The 16660-nt window shown below is 45.9% G+C and overlaps 1 protein-coding gene across 7 annotated transcripts in view; it reads left to right on the top strand.

Annotated features, from left to right (window-relative positions):
* Positions 1-15503, top strand: part of Ttpal (alpha tocopherol transfer protein like) — a 34760-nt gene extending 19257 nt beyond the window's left edge. For 4 of the 7 annotated variants that reach the window (XM_048810900.1, XM_015480190.2, XM_015480183.2 and 1 more), the window contains 4 exons: positions 3592-4051; positions 7254-7447; positions 9167-9277; positions 11689-15503. In XM_048810900.1, the coding sequence (XP_048666857.1) occupies positions 3607-4051; positions 7254-7447; positions 9167-9277; positions 11689-11967 (1029 nt within the window). In that variant the 5' untranslated portion in view covers positions 3592-3606 and the 3' untranslated portion in view covers positions 11968-15503. Of the gene's footprint in view, positions 1-3588; positions 4052-7253; positions 7448-9166; positions 9278-11688 lie in introns of all 7 variants that reach the window. The other 3 variants (XM_015480197.2, XM_015480202.2, XM_015480207.2) reach the window with 2 other exon arrangements.
* Positions 15504-16660: the final 1157 nt, after the last annotated feature.

Raw genomic sequence — 16660 nt, 5'->3', positions numbered from 1 at the left:
TGGGGTGGCGAGGAAGGTGATGCTCCACAAAATGATGGGCTCCAGGTGGGGAAGATTCCTGCTTCACCTCAGCAGCTGGTGTTTGCATCCCATCCCTACGTCCATCCATCATTTAGCAGACTTACTGAGCCACTGTCGAGGCCCTGGAGATTAAAATGAAGCACCCGGTGGAGGGTAGGGATGAGAGACCAGGGTGGGACTTGACACTTCCTCCTGCCACCCTTGAGCACATCACTTAGCATCTGTCTTCCCCTGATGTTTACCGAGCTCTGACGTGTACGCAGCCAAGGGGATAGCGGTGATCATGGCAGGCAGGTTCTCTGCCCTCGTGGATTCTTGGGGACAGTCTGTAAAATAGGAACAGTAATAATATACATAACAAATATTGTGAGGAGTAAATAAAAGGCTGGGGATGTAGCCCAGTGATGCATACCCAGCACTGGCAAAAAATAAATAAAAAATAAATAAATAAATAAATAAAATTGAGAAAACAAGTGCCAAACATAGTGCTTGATATAGGGTAAAACACAAAAGAATTTTAGTGTTTGTTGCTGTGTACCTAGCACAGTGCCTGACACATACGATAGGTAATCAGTAATTATTTGATAATGCATAGTGAAACAGACTCAGGAATTTCATGTAAACACTTGTGACATTGGACTGCAGTGCTGTGGAAAACTCAGGGATTCACCCTGAGGAAGTCAGGGAAGGCTTCACAGAGGCCATGATGTTGCAGCTGGGCTTCAAAGGTGATGAGTTGTGATTGGGAACAGATAAGGAAAGGAAATTCCAGGGAGGGGATATCAGTGCATCAAAGTGTGTGAAGAATTGTGGGCCAGTAGTTTGTTTTGACTGGCAGGGGAGAGGTGGGAGGTGAGGCTGGAGAGGGCTTTGGGTCTGTAGCCTGTGAGCACTACAGTGTGCCTCTCAGGTATGCCCTGGATTGGGTTTGCAGACAACTATTGGAACCCCAAGTGGGTTCTGCAAAGCTGGAACTGTTCATTTCTTGCTCAGCATACCTCTGCTAAGCACATTAAACTCATTCAACAAATATTTATGGAGTGCAGACTCTCTCATACCATGTTAAGTGTTGTGTTTATAGTGATGAACAAGACAGACATGATACCAACCATAAATTGCCTACAGACAATGACAACAGAGTGAGAAGTACTGTGCCAAAGAGCTCCTGCAGGGGGCACCCAACCTGGCCTGGGGTCAGTGAAGGCTGATTGGTTAAAGCCACAATCTTCACCCAACTGGATATTTCAGTAGCCTTTCTGGTCTGTTTCTATCCTCACCCTCTACATTCTTAAAACAGTAGAGTGACCCCTTTAAACTATAAAACAGATCACAACACTCAAAGACCTCCATCCCCCCGCTTCACTCAGAATGGAAGAGTTCTTATAGTTCTACAAAGCCTTGGCCCCTGGGGCCCAGTAAGCCCCTGAATTCATCTGCTAGTGTTCCTCACCTTGCTTATTTGCTGTTGCTCAAAAGAGCCAGGCAGATTCCTGCCTCCAGCTTCACAGTTGTCCCCCCCTCCCCCAGATATGCATGGCTTGCTCCTTCACCTCCTCCATCAGCTAGATGAGGCCTTCCCTGACTACCCTATTCAAAATTGCAGCATCTGCCCAAGGTACATGCAGCCAACTTCCCTGCTTTGTTTTCTTCACAACATTCATCACGATGTATAGACTGTATGATTGGTTATGCTCATAGTCTTCTCTATCTTCTCTAGAATCTAAGCTCAGCAGAGCAGAATTCTTTCTTCATTTACTTCTATATGCCTGTAAGAGGGTCTGGTACATCATAAATGCTTGGTAACCATTGACTGAGTGAATTATCATCTAATTGAGACTTAAGGGTGAATTGATGTGGGTCAGATGAGGAACCGGAGCAAGAGCATGCCAGTGCGAGAGATCAGGGTTTGCACAGGCTGGAACACACCTTTGTGGAGGAGTGAAAGAAGCTGGAGGTTGGAATGCAAGAGATGGAGTGGCATATCTCAGTTTTGGAGGGAGTGACCTGCTTGGTCACTCTGGCTGTAGTGGACTGGAGGGAGTCCAGCCAGGTGCAGTTAGGACCTTAGGGGTATGTGGAAGAACCTGTGAGAGGTTCCCTGATTTCCTTGTTGAGCTTGCATTGGAGGATCAATGGTGGCCTATGGACAAGAGTTGAACTTTAGAACTGGTCAGACTTGTGTTTACCTTATTCCCAGAATATTTCAGTCTGCTATTTTTTTCTTTCATGTAATAATGTGTTAATTCAGATTTTCTGAGAAGCAGACATTAGAGTCTAGAGATGGGATATGCAGTGCATGTCCAGTTGGAAGCAATGACTGTGGCAGATAAAGGATTCCATGTGTCACTCAGTCACAGCTGAGGGTGGTCTGTGGGAAGTGTGGCTGATGGATCCAGAGGGACAGCACCTGGAGCCATTTGACAAGTATATTTCCGCAGCAGTAGATCTACCAGCCCATATCACAGTCTCCACAATGTGTTAAATGAGTATATATTTTTTTAAAAAGTAAACAGTACAGTAAACGTTCTCATCTTAATTGTCCAGTTGTCCAGATCTCTTCCCTCAAAGTAACCATTGGTAACACAATTTTTTATATCCTTCCAGAAAATTTCTGTGCATTCACAAGTGTATATGGGTATATATTTTAAAGACATAATGTGATTATTTTTTGCATACTGTTCTCAGCCTCCTTTTTCCATAATATGTCAGTTCATGAAGATCTGATAATTCCTTTTCATGACTGAAGAAGTATTTTATTTTTTATTTAATCTAGTTCCTGATGTTCAGTAAAGATATTTACAGTCATCTGTCATTTTAATCAATACTTAAAATAGACATGTGAATGCATTATTTTACACATATATATGCATTCCAGAAATGGAATTGCTGAGTTATATGTGATTTTAAATTTAATACATACTAATAAACTGCCCTTTAAAGGGACTACATCAGTTTACACTCCTGCCAGTATTCCAAAGTATCTGTTGTTTATTTTGCCAGTGTGGATTGTAATGTTTTTGCTTTACTTTTTATTTTTGGTGTATGTGTGTGTATGTGTGTGGGGGGTGGTACTGGGAATTAAACCCAGGGTTGTACTATCACTGAACTACGTCCTGAGCCCTTTTTAATTTTTTTTAAATTATGAGATAATGTCTCACTAAGTTGCCCAGGCTGACCTCAAATTTGCCATTCTACTGCCTCAAGATGCTGAGATTACAGGTGTGCACCACCGTGCTTGGCTCCAATTTGTTTTAACTTACTTTTATGTAAGATGAGTGTGGTTTAGCACCTGTTCACACACTGACACAGAAGTCCGTGGTATGTGGGGAGGAGTGCATGTATTCAGCCACAGCTGCCAGGGTGCCTGCGAGGAGATTCTGACTGCATGGGTCTGCGTTGGACCTGGGCCCATGATTTAGGTCAGTTTCTTTCCTCTTTGAGAACCACTGCCCCTGAGGTTATTGGGCTCTGAAAAAAAAAAAATACTACTATTCCCACATCTTGCTTCCTGGGCTTCGAAATTAGCAGTGCTGAGCTTTCCTAACTTTGCTTGGGCTTCTGTGTCAGCAGGGACCTTGGTAGCTAATGTCAGAAGAAAGTGACTCTCTGAGAACCAGCCCTTCTGTGGCCTCGCTCTCTGAAAATGAACTGCCACCACCACCCGAGCCCCCCGGTTACGTGTGCTCACTGACAGAAGAACTGGTCACCAAAGCCCGGGAAGAGCTGCAGGAGAAGCCGGAGTGGAGACTTCGGGATGTTCAGGCCCTCCGGGACATGGTGCGGAAGGAGTACCCCAACCTGAGCACATCCCTTGAGGACGCCTTCCTGCTGCGCTTCCTCCGAGCCCGCAAGTTTGACTACGACCGGGCCCTGCAGCTCCTGGTCAACTACCACAGCTGCCGCAGGAGCTGGCCCGAAGTCTTCAGTAACCTGAAGCCATCGGCCCTAAAAGATGTGCTCAGTTCTGGGTTCCTTACTGTGCTGCCCCACACTGACCCCAGGGGCTGCCACATCCTCTGCATCCGTCCAGGTATTTCCCCAGACTGCCACGGGACATGGGTGTGGTTGCTGAGCTTGCCCTGCACCTTGCCTTCTCCTAGTCCCTTTTCCCCTCTGTTAGTTGAGCCTCTTTTGATTTTGATTGCAGATAATAAAAACCTACTCTAACTAAAGACAGAAGGGAGAACTTGGTCAAGGGAGTTGTGGGTCTCATCTAGACCTAGAGGGCATGAGGTGCATAAGCTCTCACCAGGTCCTACAGTAAGAGCCAGTCTAAGATGACCCACCTCTGCCTGCATATCCCCTGGCCACATGTTTATGCTACCTCTGGCATATCCTCTTTACCTTTCTTTTCTGTAGACCAGTGCTTGCTGCCTTTGTGCACAAGGCTAACTGACATCTCTCAGCAATGAGGATCACCTGGCCACCCAGTTCACACCCCTCAGTGCAAATTCTAGATTTCCAGTGGGGGAGAATATGCTGGGTTGAGGGGTCTGCCTCTGGTCAGAGGATACGAGCAGAGCTGCCAGGAGCCCCTGCCACTCCTCTTTGAGTGGCCAAGGCACAGATATCATTGACAGGTTGAGGAGTGGGCAGACTCGTGAAAAGGAGCCTTCCCCATCCCTCGTCCTCCCTCCTTTCCTCTGCTTTGTGAAGCCTTGACAAGGTCCACTTTATTTTTATTTTTGCAGTGATGGAGATGGAGCGTAGTGCCTCATGCATGCTAGACCAGTGCTGTGCCCCTGAGCCACATCAAAGCCCCAAGAGTCATTTTTTAAATCTTAGCACTTCATAGTGATCATCAGGGTACATTACTTTTTTTAAAAGTTCATTTTCTTTGACATCGTACAAAAAAATGTGTGAGTAGACCCAAAAGTAGACACACATTATCCTTTGTTGGCACTATTGTCTAGTTCTCCATATTAACTTTACTATTCAAACAGTTATGCAGCAATTTATAGATTGGGAAAGAGAGAAAGCCAAAAAACTTTTCTGCCCATTTTTATTCTTCTTATTTCATTGGCACAGAAGTTAGCAGTTGGGGGCAGTTCCCTGCCGACTTCCTGAAGAAGCATTTGGAACATTCCGAGCTTTGGACACAGTGACTAGGGGGTGCTAGAACTCCAGCCTTCTAATCCTTAATCCTGTTCTCTCCCATGATGCCAAATGCACTGTCATGGAGGCGTGTTCCCCACCCCACCCACAGCCTCAACATTTTCCATCAGAGCACTGCTCAGAAAAAAAGGGAAAGATAGATTGCAGTGTTCTTCCCGAGTGAGCCAGGAAGTGCAAACAGACTGGCAGCCCGGTGTGTACAAACGCCTCTTCAAGGGACATCTGATGGGAGCAGCACCTCCCTGCACTTCCTCTGCCATTAAGCCCCACTTCTCTGTTCCCTTCATCATTTACCAAAATCTCTCTGAAACTAGATCTTTCTTTTTGGCCCTTACTATGAACCAGGCACGTGTTAATGGCTGTACCTGCACTGGTAGGCACTTTCTGAAATTAGAGGTGTTTATTTTAAAATAAGCAATGCAGTGCAGATTTCAGGGCACCAGGAGACCTAGAAACCAGCCAGTAGGCTTTTCTGCTGCTCCTCTGTGCTCAATGGGTAAGGATATTACAAAATGGCAGATATTACCACACTGGTTGCACCTTGCCACAGTGGTTCCTGCCCTTTGCTGGTGAGATGAATACCTTCCCATGTGGGTGGAGCAGACCTGGACCCCTCCCTACTGACCCAGCTTCTCAGAAGGTAGCAGAGACACTAAGTTCTCTTCTCAGCTGGGTTTTGGCTTTGCCCTTTTATAAGCTCTTCGGGGACATATGTGATTCAAAAGATGGCATCCGGAAATGCAGAGGCAGGTTTAACTGGCAGCAACACAAAACAGCACACTGGCACAATTTTTATACAAAGAATTTTCTTAAGAATTTTGCACATCTTACATGTCTCATTGGTGGTAAACGTGAAGTTTTATCATTCTAAGAAAGGGGCACACAGGTTTTGGTGGAATTTTCTTGAGAATAGTGGTTAATAATCACAAATGCTGTCATTTTTAGCTTTTTCCCGAAGGGAAGAAAGAATTGTTGAATATGTGGGAAGTATTAAAGTATTAAAGAAACATCTGCCCTGGACCCTTGGATGCAGGGTCTTCTGCAATGCAGCATCATTTCCCATCCCCACGACATCTCCTGTAGGTGGTACAGAAGTTAGGACTCACTTTTTGGGTGGCAAGTGACAGAAAGCCATCTTAGGTCAGCTAAAACAAACAAAACAAAACTCATTTTCTCAGATAACTGACATTAGGGCACAGCCGGGTCAAACAGCAGCACTGGAAATCTGTCTCCATCTCCACTGACCTCAGCGTGGACTTCATTCTCAGGCCAGCTCTGGCCTCATGGGACTCCTGCATCTTGAGCTCACAGCCAGAGTACTGTAAGAGGGAGGAAAGAGTATCCCCTTCTCAAGGGTCAAGGTGCTGGAATTGAGACTCCCGGGATTTGTGTGACCTGGCTTTGACCACACTGTGGCCAGGAGGATCTAACACCAGATGGCAAATCAGTGCCCAGGCACTTTTTCACCTCTGGAGTCAGGAGTCACAGCAGTTCTATGCAAGTTGCATGGCAAGAGTGGAAAGAGGTGTCTCCCCAAGGAAAATCAGGATGGTGTTATGAAGATAAGGGGAAATACCTGATGGTGAGAAGCATAGGTGTCCATGAAGGTGGTGTCATTGTTCTCTTCTACTTGGAGGAGGCAGAGAGGCCCAGGGGAAGAAGACAGCCTGCTCGAGGCCACACAGGCAGTCAGGTTCCGATCCCCAGGTGGTGAGACTTCAGAGGGCATGCTTTTAACCTTAATGCTCAACTGCATTTCCATTTCTGAATGCACCACTGGGTTTGGAGTAAGAAACATTAGCTACTCCGTCTGACGTGGCTCGGTGGTAGAGCACTTGCCTAGTACGAGGCACTGGGTTCTAGTCTCGGCACCACATGTAAAATAAATGAATAAAATAAAGGTCCATCAACATTTAAAAGAAATATTTAAAAAAAAAAGAAATATCAGCTACTGCGTAAAGCCCACTTATAACCTAAGTAGCATCATGGCCACACAAATCTCATTCTTTCCATTTGAGACAGCAGGTTTTTTTTAATAGACAGAGATAAATCTTTTCTCATCACTTGTTCGTGTTCATTTCTATAACCTATTGTTCCTTATTCTCTTATAACTTCAGACAGATGGATACCAAGCAACTATCCAATTACTGAAAACATCCGAGCCATATACCTGACGTTAGAAAAACTCATTCAGTCTGAAGAAACCCAGGTGAATGGAATTGTAATTCTTGCAGACTACAAAGGAGTGAGCTTATCAAAAGCGTCTCATTTTGGCCCTTTTATAGCCAAAAAGGTGATTGGCATCCTCCAGGTATGGCCCGTTTGCCGTGTGCCCCTTCTGTGGTTGCTTTGACTTTCCCCAGGGCCCTTCATGCAGGTCTCTTGGGATTCACAAACCCCACTTCCCACCTGCAGTGGGAAGTCACCAGCCATTTTTCATGGCTTCCTCAGGGTCTCCAGTCATTTGAGGAGAAGGTACCTTCTATCTAGACAAGATCACAGTTTGGGCAAGAATCAAAAACAGGCAGCTGCTTTCTGCCTTTGTGTGTGCACATGTGCACATATGTGTGCAAATGGCAAAGAAGGAATTTTCCTAAAACACAAAATAAATTGTCCTGCCTTAGGGGCTGGAACCTCTTCATTCCTTTGTGGAACTGGGACCTGGGGTTCTGTGGGACTGTGTTTTGATCAGAGGTCTCACACTTCAGGCTTCACGTTTTGGAACCCAAATTGCTAGGGCCTGGAAGGCCCCTTCCATACATATTTAACAGTTCACAAAGGGCTGTTACAACCGTTATCACCCATTCAGTCCTTTGAGGAATCTTCTGTATTAGTCAAGAATTCTTTTTCCTTTTTTGATAGACGGGGAAACTGAGACCTAGAGAGGATAGAGTCTGGCCAGAGGGTCACAACTGGGACAGATTTGGATTCCTTGTTCATTCTGACCCAAGTCCTAGAGTGCTGCAGATGCTGCCCCTGTGAACTGTGGGCACCAGTGGTCACAGCATCACCTCTCACCGAATTCACAAGTGTGTTTAAGACCACTTTTTGACATAATTGTAAATCTTATTTCTAGCTTTGAGCCAGTACTCTGGCTTTTCTTTGCTTCCACTCTGTTTCTGTTTTTTGCTTTTGTAGTGCTTAGACAGAACCAAGGTCTTTGCGCATGCCAGGCAAGCACAGAACCACAAGCCACACCCCAGCCCTCTGCTCTGTTCCCATGTCTACTACATTCAGTGTCAGGGTAGAGTGAATCAGTGTTTTCCTGGTATTTTAAACTCCTCCAGCCTGGTGTGGTGGTGCACGCCTATAATCCCAGCTACTAGGAGGCTAAGGCAGGAGGATCATGGGTTTTGAGGCCAGCCTGGGCAACTTAAGACACTGTCTCAAAGTCAAATAAAAAGGGCTAAGGGTGTCGCTTAGTGGTAGAGTGCTTGGTCAGTTTTGCAAGGCCCTGGGTTTCATCTCCAGTACCACAAAAACAAACAAAAATCTTCCAGAGCGGACAGAAGTCCCAGGGCTAAACAGGTTTGGTAATGTGGAATAGCACATCCCTCTCTTATGAATTTCACCACCAACATCTCTGTATTAAAGGCTGAGCAGGGAACTGTGGTCACAGAAACCTGTCTATTCTAGTCTACTGACTTACCAGACTCACCTGCCATGGAATCCTTTTCTGTATCTAATGCTCCCTGAGAAATATGCTTAGGGCAGCTCTGACCCAGGACTCTTGATGTGTGCCAGCTCCATCTGTGTAGATGCAGATCTTTGCTGCCCATAAGAGGAGCCACTCTGCCTGTTTGTCTCTTTTCTGACCCAATTTTGGCTTCCAAGAGAGACTTTCACAAAGGCTTATCCTTCCTATTTAGCAACCCTCTCCCCCACGCCCTTCTGTCTTTGCAGAGACCCTGAGAATGTAACCAGACTGATGTGGGGCTGAACGTAGAGGTTGAATCAGGGAGTGTGGCTGTGGAAGGGACAGTTTACAGTCACTGCAGATGTTCTAACACTCTTTTCCCTCCCCCAACAGGATGGGTTTCCCATTCGGATAAAAGCAGTCCATGTAGTAAATGAACCTCGGATATTTAAAGGCATTTTTGCCATCATAAAACCATTTCTGAAGGAGAAAATAGCAAACAGAGTAAGTGACAATCCTTGTGGCTTTTGATGCTTTCATCTTTTTCCTCCTTGGATTTGCTTGTGACAGCTAGTACTTAATTCTTTTTGCCTTGGAACTAACTTGGAAAGTCTGAGAGTACAGATGAATATAAATGAACAGTCTTTTTTATAAGGGAAAGATGAAATTATAAGATGATAATATTTGTCAGAAAAGAGCAGAAGTCAGAATTTTTACCATAAGTGTCCTCTCTGCTATGTAAACCCTTAGCCTTTTGATCTCGTATCTTAGACATTGTAAGCCAATGTTGCATTTTATACGTGAGAGGATGTGGAAAGAGAGGAGCCAAAGAGAGTAACTGGGCAGATTGCTTAAGAACTAAGGGTCATTTGCTGTGTGCTGTGATGTACACCTGTAATCCTAGCAACTCAGGAGGCTGAGGCAGGAGGATCACTTAAACCCAGGAGTTTGAGGCCAATCTGGACAACATAGTGAGACCTTGTCTCAAAGACAAAAAAAAGCTGTTTCAGCCTTTCTGTTTACCTAATTTGATGTCTTACTGTGCAGTTTTTGAAGCAATTCAAGGTTTTTGAGCTATGTGGGGTTTTAGCTTAATTCTTAATTAAGAAGGGGCTAGATCTTACACACCTTTAATCCCAGTGACTCAGGAGGGAAGCTAGCCTCAGCAACATAGTGAGATCCTATCTCAAAATGAAAAATGAAAAAGACTGGGGATGGGGCTCAGTGGCAAAGCACCCTCAGTTCAATTCCCAGTTACCCCCTCCCCCCAAAAATATGTCTTCCTTTGTTCTTTCCTCCATTCTTTCTTTCACAATAGTGAGGACTGAACTCAGGGGTACTCTACTACTGAGCTGCACTCCCAGCCCTTTTGATTTTGAGATAGGGTCTCATTATGACCTCAGATTTACAACCCTCCTGCCTTGTTCTCCTGAGTAAACTGAGATCGTGGTCTGGCTGGGATAAATGTTACTTGAGATGCTGAGGCAGGAGGATCACAAGTTCAAGATCCACCTGGGCAATTTAGCATGACCCTGTATTAAAATAAAAGGAACTGGGGATGCAGCTCAGTGGTTGAGCACTTGCATAGTGTGTGCAATGGCCCGAGTTTAATCCTCAATAGAACAAAAAAATAAAAGATAAACTAAAGGACGAGTCTTCCTTTCTGACCCTGAAGAGCCCTTTTTCTCTTCACCTTTCCCAGGACCACTGATTGAAATGGCCTGGACCTAGGAACGTGGTAGTCACTCTCTCTAAAGACTAGGTCCTCAATTTTATACTCTTTTTCAAAAAGAAAGCATATACAGATGGAGAACCCCAGGGTTGCAAAAGAGGGAACTTAAACTCCAGATCTAGCTCTTTCCCTATTTTATCAGCTCAGGGGTGAAGCCCAGGGATATGGGTTTTTAAATTTCCCTAGGTAATCCTGATGCATAGCTAGGCTGATATAAGCTACTGATTTAGTGGCCTCCTTGCATGGGCGCAACCTGTGTTGGTTCCTGAAGATTCTGTTTGGAACCTGAACCTACATAGCCTTCACACAGGTCTTTTACGTCTATGAAATGCTCTTATTTGTGGCACATGATGTTGTTTTTTCTCCCTCGTGTATTCACTTATTCATTCAAAACTATTTATCAATCAACTACTCTGTGCAGAATGAACAAAATGACACAAATCCCTTCCCCTAAGAAGCTCACACTTGAAAGAGACACCCAGATAATGGATCACACATGTTACCCAGTGTTCAAATGGGAGAAGTGCTTCAGACAAAAGTAGACCACAGAAAGGAGGTAGTAAGTGTGAAGGGGGATCGCAGTGTCCAATAGGGTATTAGAGGTGGCTGCATTGAGGAGGTGGCCCCATTGAGAAGTCAATGTTTGCGCAAAGACTTGACAGGTGAGGCGTCAGCCTTTCAGACAAGCAGGTGGCCAGCATAGCTGAAGGAGCAGCTTGGAGGCTGGTGTGACTGGGGCTGAGGAATGATCAGAGGAGGAGTTGGAGAAGTAATAGGCCAGGTCATGAGGGGCCTCTGACTGGTTCGAGAGGGAGTGCCAGAAGGGTGTGGAGGAGTGACATGTCAGCCCTCACTGAAATCCTATGGGGACAAGAGTGAGAGCAGAGAGATAGGTAGGAGGCTAATGTGGGACTCCAGGGAGAGGTGCTGGAGGCCTGGAACCACTGAGGATGTAGCCAAGTGGTTGGACCCTGGATGGATCTGGAAGGCCTACCAACAGGGTGTGTGGTATACAGAGAAGAGAATTAGGGGTACTCCAGGCTTCTTGGCCGAGGAACTGAGTAAAGTTGCAATTAATCTTTCTTCATTCAACACGTATTATTTGAGCACCTACCACGAAAGGGATTGCTGCATTACTGATTGACCTAAGAATGTGTGTCCTTTTAATTTCACTCCCTGTTAGTTCTTCCTCCACGGGTCTGACCTGAACTCTCTTCACACAAACCTCCCAAGAAACATCCTCCCCAAGGAGTATGGGGGCACAGCGGGGGAGCTGGACACTGCCAGCTGGAGTGCCGTGCTCCTGGCCTCAGAGGACGACTTCGTGAAAGAGTTCTGCCAACCTGTCCCCACCTGTGACAGCATCCTGGGCCAGGCACTACTGTCCGAAGGACTGGCCTCAGATGTGCAGTGCGACGACTCCATGCGGGCGGTGAAGTCACAGCTGTACTCCTGCTACTAGTCAGTCCCCCGGGAGTGTCGCCATGTTTAAATCTTTTCCCTTCGTCTTTAGAACTTACAGTCTGAGGCCTCAGTCTTGCTCCTTGTAATGAAAGAGCAGCATGAGGAACCGTCTGGAGACCTTTGAAGGTGAGCCCAGCTTGGGGTGAGCCTTTGGTTACTTGGATTATTCCAGGGATGACAGGGAAAGTTTCCCCAGTGACCCCCACACATTCACACTTGAAGTTGTATCTAGTTCTTAGGCATCCCGGAAGTAAGAAAAAGTCACTTTGATCCCAATTCCAGGAAAAGACAACACAAGTGTCCAGTCAGCACTACTCTTCTGAAACAAACTTGGCTGAACTTTTCAAGGAGGCCATGCAAAGCTTTGGGAGTCTGCCTTTTACAAGAACTCTTGCTGTAAACCCGCCGCCAATCAGGAAACTTCCTATTCCAGGTCCAGTTCCCGGTGGCTGTCACTGGGTTTGGAAAGCACCTTGCCTGCACTAGGGGAGCACCAGGATCTAGGCACTTCTTCCTGATCAAATTGAGAAGCCAGAGACTTCAAAGCCTCCCTGGGATTCACTGGTTGAATCTTGCAATAGAAACATCTCCCAAACCTATAAAGCCTTAGCCCTGGTTCTCAGTTGAGTCAGACCAGGTCTTAAAAGTATATGATCTTGCTCAGTGTAAAACACTGGATTCTAGGCTTGTGAAGCTAAAGAATTTTGGACTAGGAATCAAGAGACCTGGGCTCCAGGTATGTGACTGTGTGACTGTACACAAGACTCAGGCCCCCGTGGGTCTCAGCTTTCTCATTTATGAGGCTGGATGAAATCATGTCAAAGGGCCCTTTTGGCACTGAGGTTCTGGTATTTGGTTTAGCTACTGGTAGGTTATCTTCCTGGAGAGATGGCTATCAGATAGTGTTGGTCACATCCTGGTTTTTATCGATACGAACAGACCTTTCCATGGAGAATTAGCGCCATCTGGTCCTGTCTTTAAAGAAGCTAGTATGTGCATTCCTAGGACTCAGTGACCCAACTTCTTTTTTGTAGTGATGGTTAAAAGGATGGCTTGTGTGAGGTGGCCTGAATGTTGTAGGAATTCCTTCCATCCTGAAATCTGGGTAGGATATTGTAAACTCAGCTACAGTGGTTTTAGTACTTGGATTTCTTAAATCTCATCCCTGAAAACATACACACATGGGCAGGTTGTTGCTGGGTCACCAATGGGGCCTCTGCCCTCCCAGGCCCACTGAAGATTGTCTTTCTGGTGTGGGAGGACCAGTTGCCCTGAATGGCAGTTCTGTATTTCAGCATTTTAGAACCTTCCTGTCAAGACTTCGACCTTAGCCCAGCCATCAAATTAGGTGGTTCATCTGATGGTTTCTGACCTGTTTCCTTTCATATGTGATCAAGATGTCAAGTAGTGGCAAGTACTATTTGTTGTGCCTGTACCTTCTCTGTACATTTATGAGAATAAGCAGGCAAAGCAGACAGTTTCCTGAGGGAGAGAAACAGCCTCTGAAATTCCAAGGTCTTCTATTACTAAGCTATTCAAGTTTACAGCACTTTCAGAAATGCATAAGTTGGTGGAGATTAATTTACTTACCTCATTAATGCCAATTCCATGGAAAGTTCTTTCCACCATAGACACTAACCCTGAATCCTCTAAGGTCCTGGCTGAGCTGGAAGTGTCAAAACGTACACCACTGGCTACCAGTGGGTGAAAGCGATGTCACCAGCATTGCTGAAAGACCTAGGCTTCAGTGGAATGGCTGAAGGGCATGGTTCAGAATGCAGAGGCCCAGGTGGAAGTTGGTTAGACTCCCTTGGGTCCCAGAGAGAAGAGAATGTGTGTGTGTGAAGTGGGGGACGCACACAGAAACAGCTAGACGGAGGGACGGATGAACACTTGGCCCCTGCATCATGTTCCTGGCCAGTGGCCCTTGTCTACATGACTAAACGCTGGATGGCCAGGCTCACCTGGAGAAATAGTTCAGAGGCAGGAAGGGATGTTGCCTGTTTTCCCAGCCTTTCCCCTCAGGCGAGAGGCATTGACCTAGTTCTGCCTGCCTCCTGGAGCTGCTGGGCATCCTGCTGGCTCCAGAGAGATCAAATGGTCTTGGCACCTCAGGGAATGGGAAGCAAGCTGTAAATCCAGGACCTCCCTGGTGAAAAGCAAGGCAGAGCAGGCGGGCAACCAGCTGGGCACAGCAGGCCTGGCTTTGTGGTGGAGACACCTGAGGACTGGGGCAAGAGCCTTCCTTCAGGGAACTTTGGTTCAAACACCAGGCATGAACTTTCCCCTGGTTACAGGTAGGGAGATATCGGGAAGGGACAGGGATAGAAATTAGGAGGATTGAGTTCCAGCTACATCTTGCCACGTATGTGTCCTTGAACAAGCCATTGAACACCCCTGAATCATCATGACCCAGGAGACCTCTACTCTGAATGCCAAACCTGTTTCTGGCATCTGGCAGGCTTCACTGCCACAGTGACAACCCGCTTTTACTGCTATCTGGGTTTTTAGGAAATTTGGGTCTGAATGTATTGGTAAAGCTTCCAAAACAAATTTGTTAGCTTGGGACAATGGGAGTTTTCTCTTCCCCCATTCCCCATTCTTCCTAGAAACATAGTCTACCTTTATGGAGAGAAACAGATGAAATCTCTGGAAACAGCCAAAAATGCAACCCTGGCTTCGCACACTGGCTTTCCTGCGTGGGACTACAGAAGGGGCTATGGATTCTTCCATTTCATCCTGCTGGTGTGGTAGGAGGCATTTCCCCTGAATTCAAGACTTATTGTTTATAAATGCTATTTTCAGATTAGTCATGGGGTTTCTTTTTCATTTGGCAGCCATTGTGGCATTATTACAATACCTCATTTTAAAGTTGTCAGCTTTCCAGGTTTTCCTATGAAACCTCCTTTCGTTCAGGAAGGGACATGTCAACTAATGTGTGGCCTTCCTGCAGCCGTGACAGCTTGGAGATGCTCAGGAAGACTGTCAACCTGCTAGCACCCCTGAGCATTGGCAGCTGTTAACTTTGAAAATCTAAATTCCTTTCTGCTCTCTTGACTTAGAAATGGTTTGCTTGAAATGCAAGAAACAAACATCATCAAATATTCCCACTTAGCAGGAGCTTGCTTCATGGGAAGGTCCGGTATGACTCGTGGATGGAGATGATTGGGATGCATTTACTGGTTTTCAGTTTAGCTTGTTTTCAAGAGAACTCTCAAGAAGGCAGCCTGTGTAGTCAGGTAGTAAGTTCTGGGCTCTTGTGGATATGCCTCTGATACCACTCTGTTGGGAGCTGGGTTAATTTCCTAACTAGGTTGGGTTATCATTTTAGCCACTGGTTGCATTCCTTGCTTCAACCTGAAATTCAGTGTAGCTTCGAGTGTGGGGACACATGGTGGTGGCTTCATCTACTTCAGCATTTGTTTTGACCAAAAGTTTATTTTTCTAGTGCATTTTTCTAAGTCAAAGTGGTGAAAAAAATATGTAATTTTAGTATGCATGACTGGGTCTTAATAAAAATCCCTGTAAGGATGAGTGTGCGTAGAGTTTTTTTGTTTTTTTTTTTTTGGTGTTGCTGGGGATTGAACCCAGGGCTTTGTGCATTCGAGACAGGCACTCTACCAACTGAACTATATCCCCAGCCCCCACAGAGTTTGGATAAAGACTCTTAGGTTTCCTACTCATAGGCATGGCCAAAGCCTCCCTCCTCCAGGAGAGCCTGGGAGGGGTACTGTGGCAAACGTTGAGCTGGCTGCCCCCAAAGACCAGGTGCACCTAGACTGCATCATGTACCAAGGGGAGAGGATGTAATCATACATGGTGGTAGGGGCAACATGTCACTGTTTCAGTCCTTGAGGAACAAGATGATTTTCAGGACTGACTGGCCTTGAATCTTTCAGTGGTAGCCAATAACTCCCGAATGTGCCTGTGGGGTAGCCATACCTGTCAAGTACACGCAACACATAATCTCATTTAATTTTCAGGTATCCTTAATGAAGTAGTAGTATGGCCCCTAGGAAGAAAAAGAGGCACAGAAAAGTGGAACAGCTTACCCAAGGACACAACCAGCAAAACAGTAAAGATGGGATTCTAAGGCAGGTCATCAGTCCCAAGCCCTGCATCAGGACTTGATGGTGGGAGCCAGGTGGAATCCATCTCTTAAAAATTTTGTTGTCAAATAATCCACAGAACAGAGGGAAAGAAGATAGGAATCTTTATAAAAAGATCGTATCAGAAATTGCCTTGTTTTCTGGAAACACGTAATGCAATTCTTAATCTCAGATCTGAGTGGTAACTGAGCATTTTATTCCAGAAGCTCCTACAAGCGAGGCCAGACTCCTCAAGGGGTAACAGTATGGCTTGACCCAACTCTGGTTCCAAACATGCTATTTCTCTAACCTGCCTCCTTATTTATCGAGAGGCAAATACTCTGTCCCAGAGTAGGCAGCAGTTAGGTCCCCACGTGGGGCTGGTGTGTTGGCGAGTTAAGAAACACTCCAGCACAGGATGCAGGTTCACTGTTGGCTTTTGATGTCACAACCAGGCAGGTATGCACCCTTTAGTGCAACCAGCCTTTCCTGGGAAAATGGAGGAACCGAATGCTCAGTCTGTTTCTCATTCTGGAAAATGGGAGCCAACATCTCCAGCCCTTTTACCTCACAGCAGTGTTATGACCATCAATGGAGGCACTT

Source organism: Marmota marmota, unplaced genomic scaffold (assembly GCF_001458135.2).
Source record: "Marmota marmota marmota unplaced genomic scaffold, marMar, whole genome shotgun sequence".
NCBI classification, from domain to species: Eukaryota; Metazoa; Chordata; class Mammalia; order Rodentia; family Sciuridae; genus Marmota; species Marmota marmota.
This window is presented reverse-complemented; position numbering and strand designations above follow the sequence as displayed.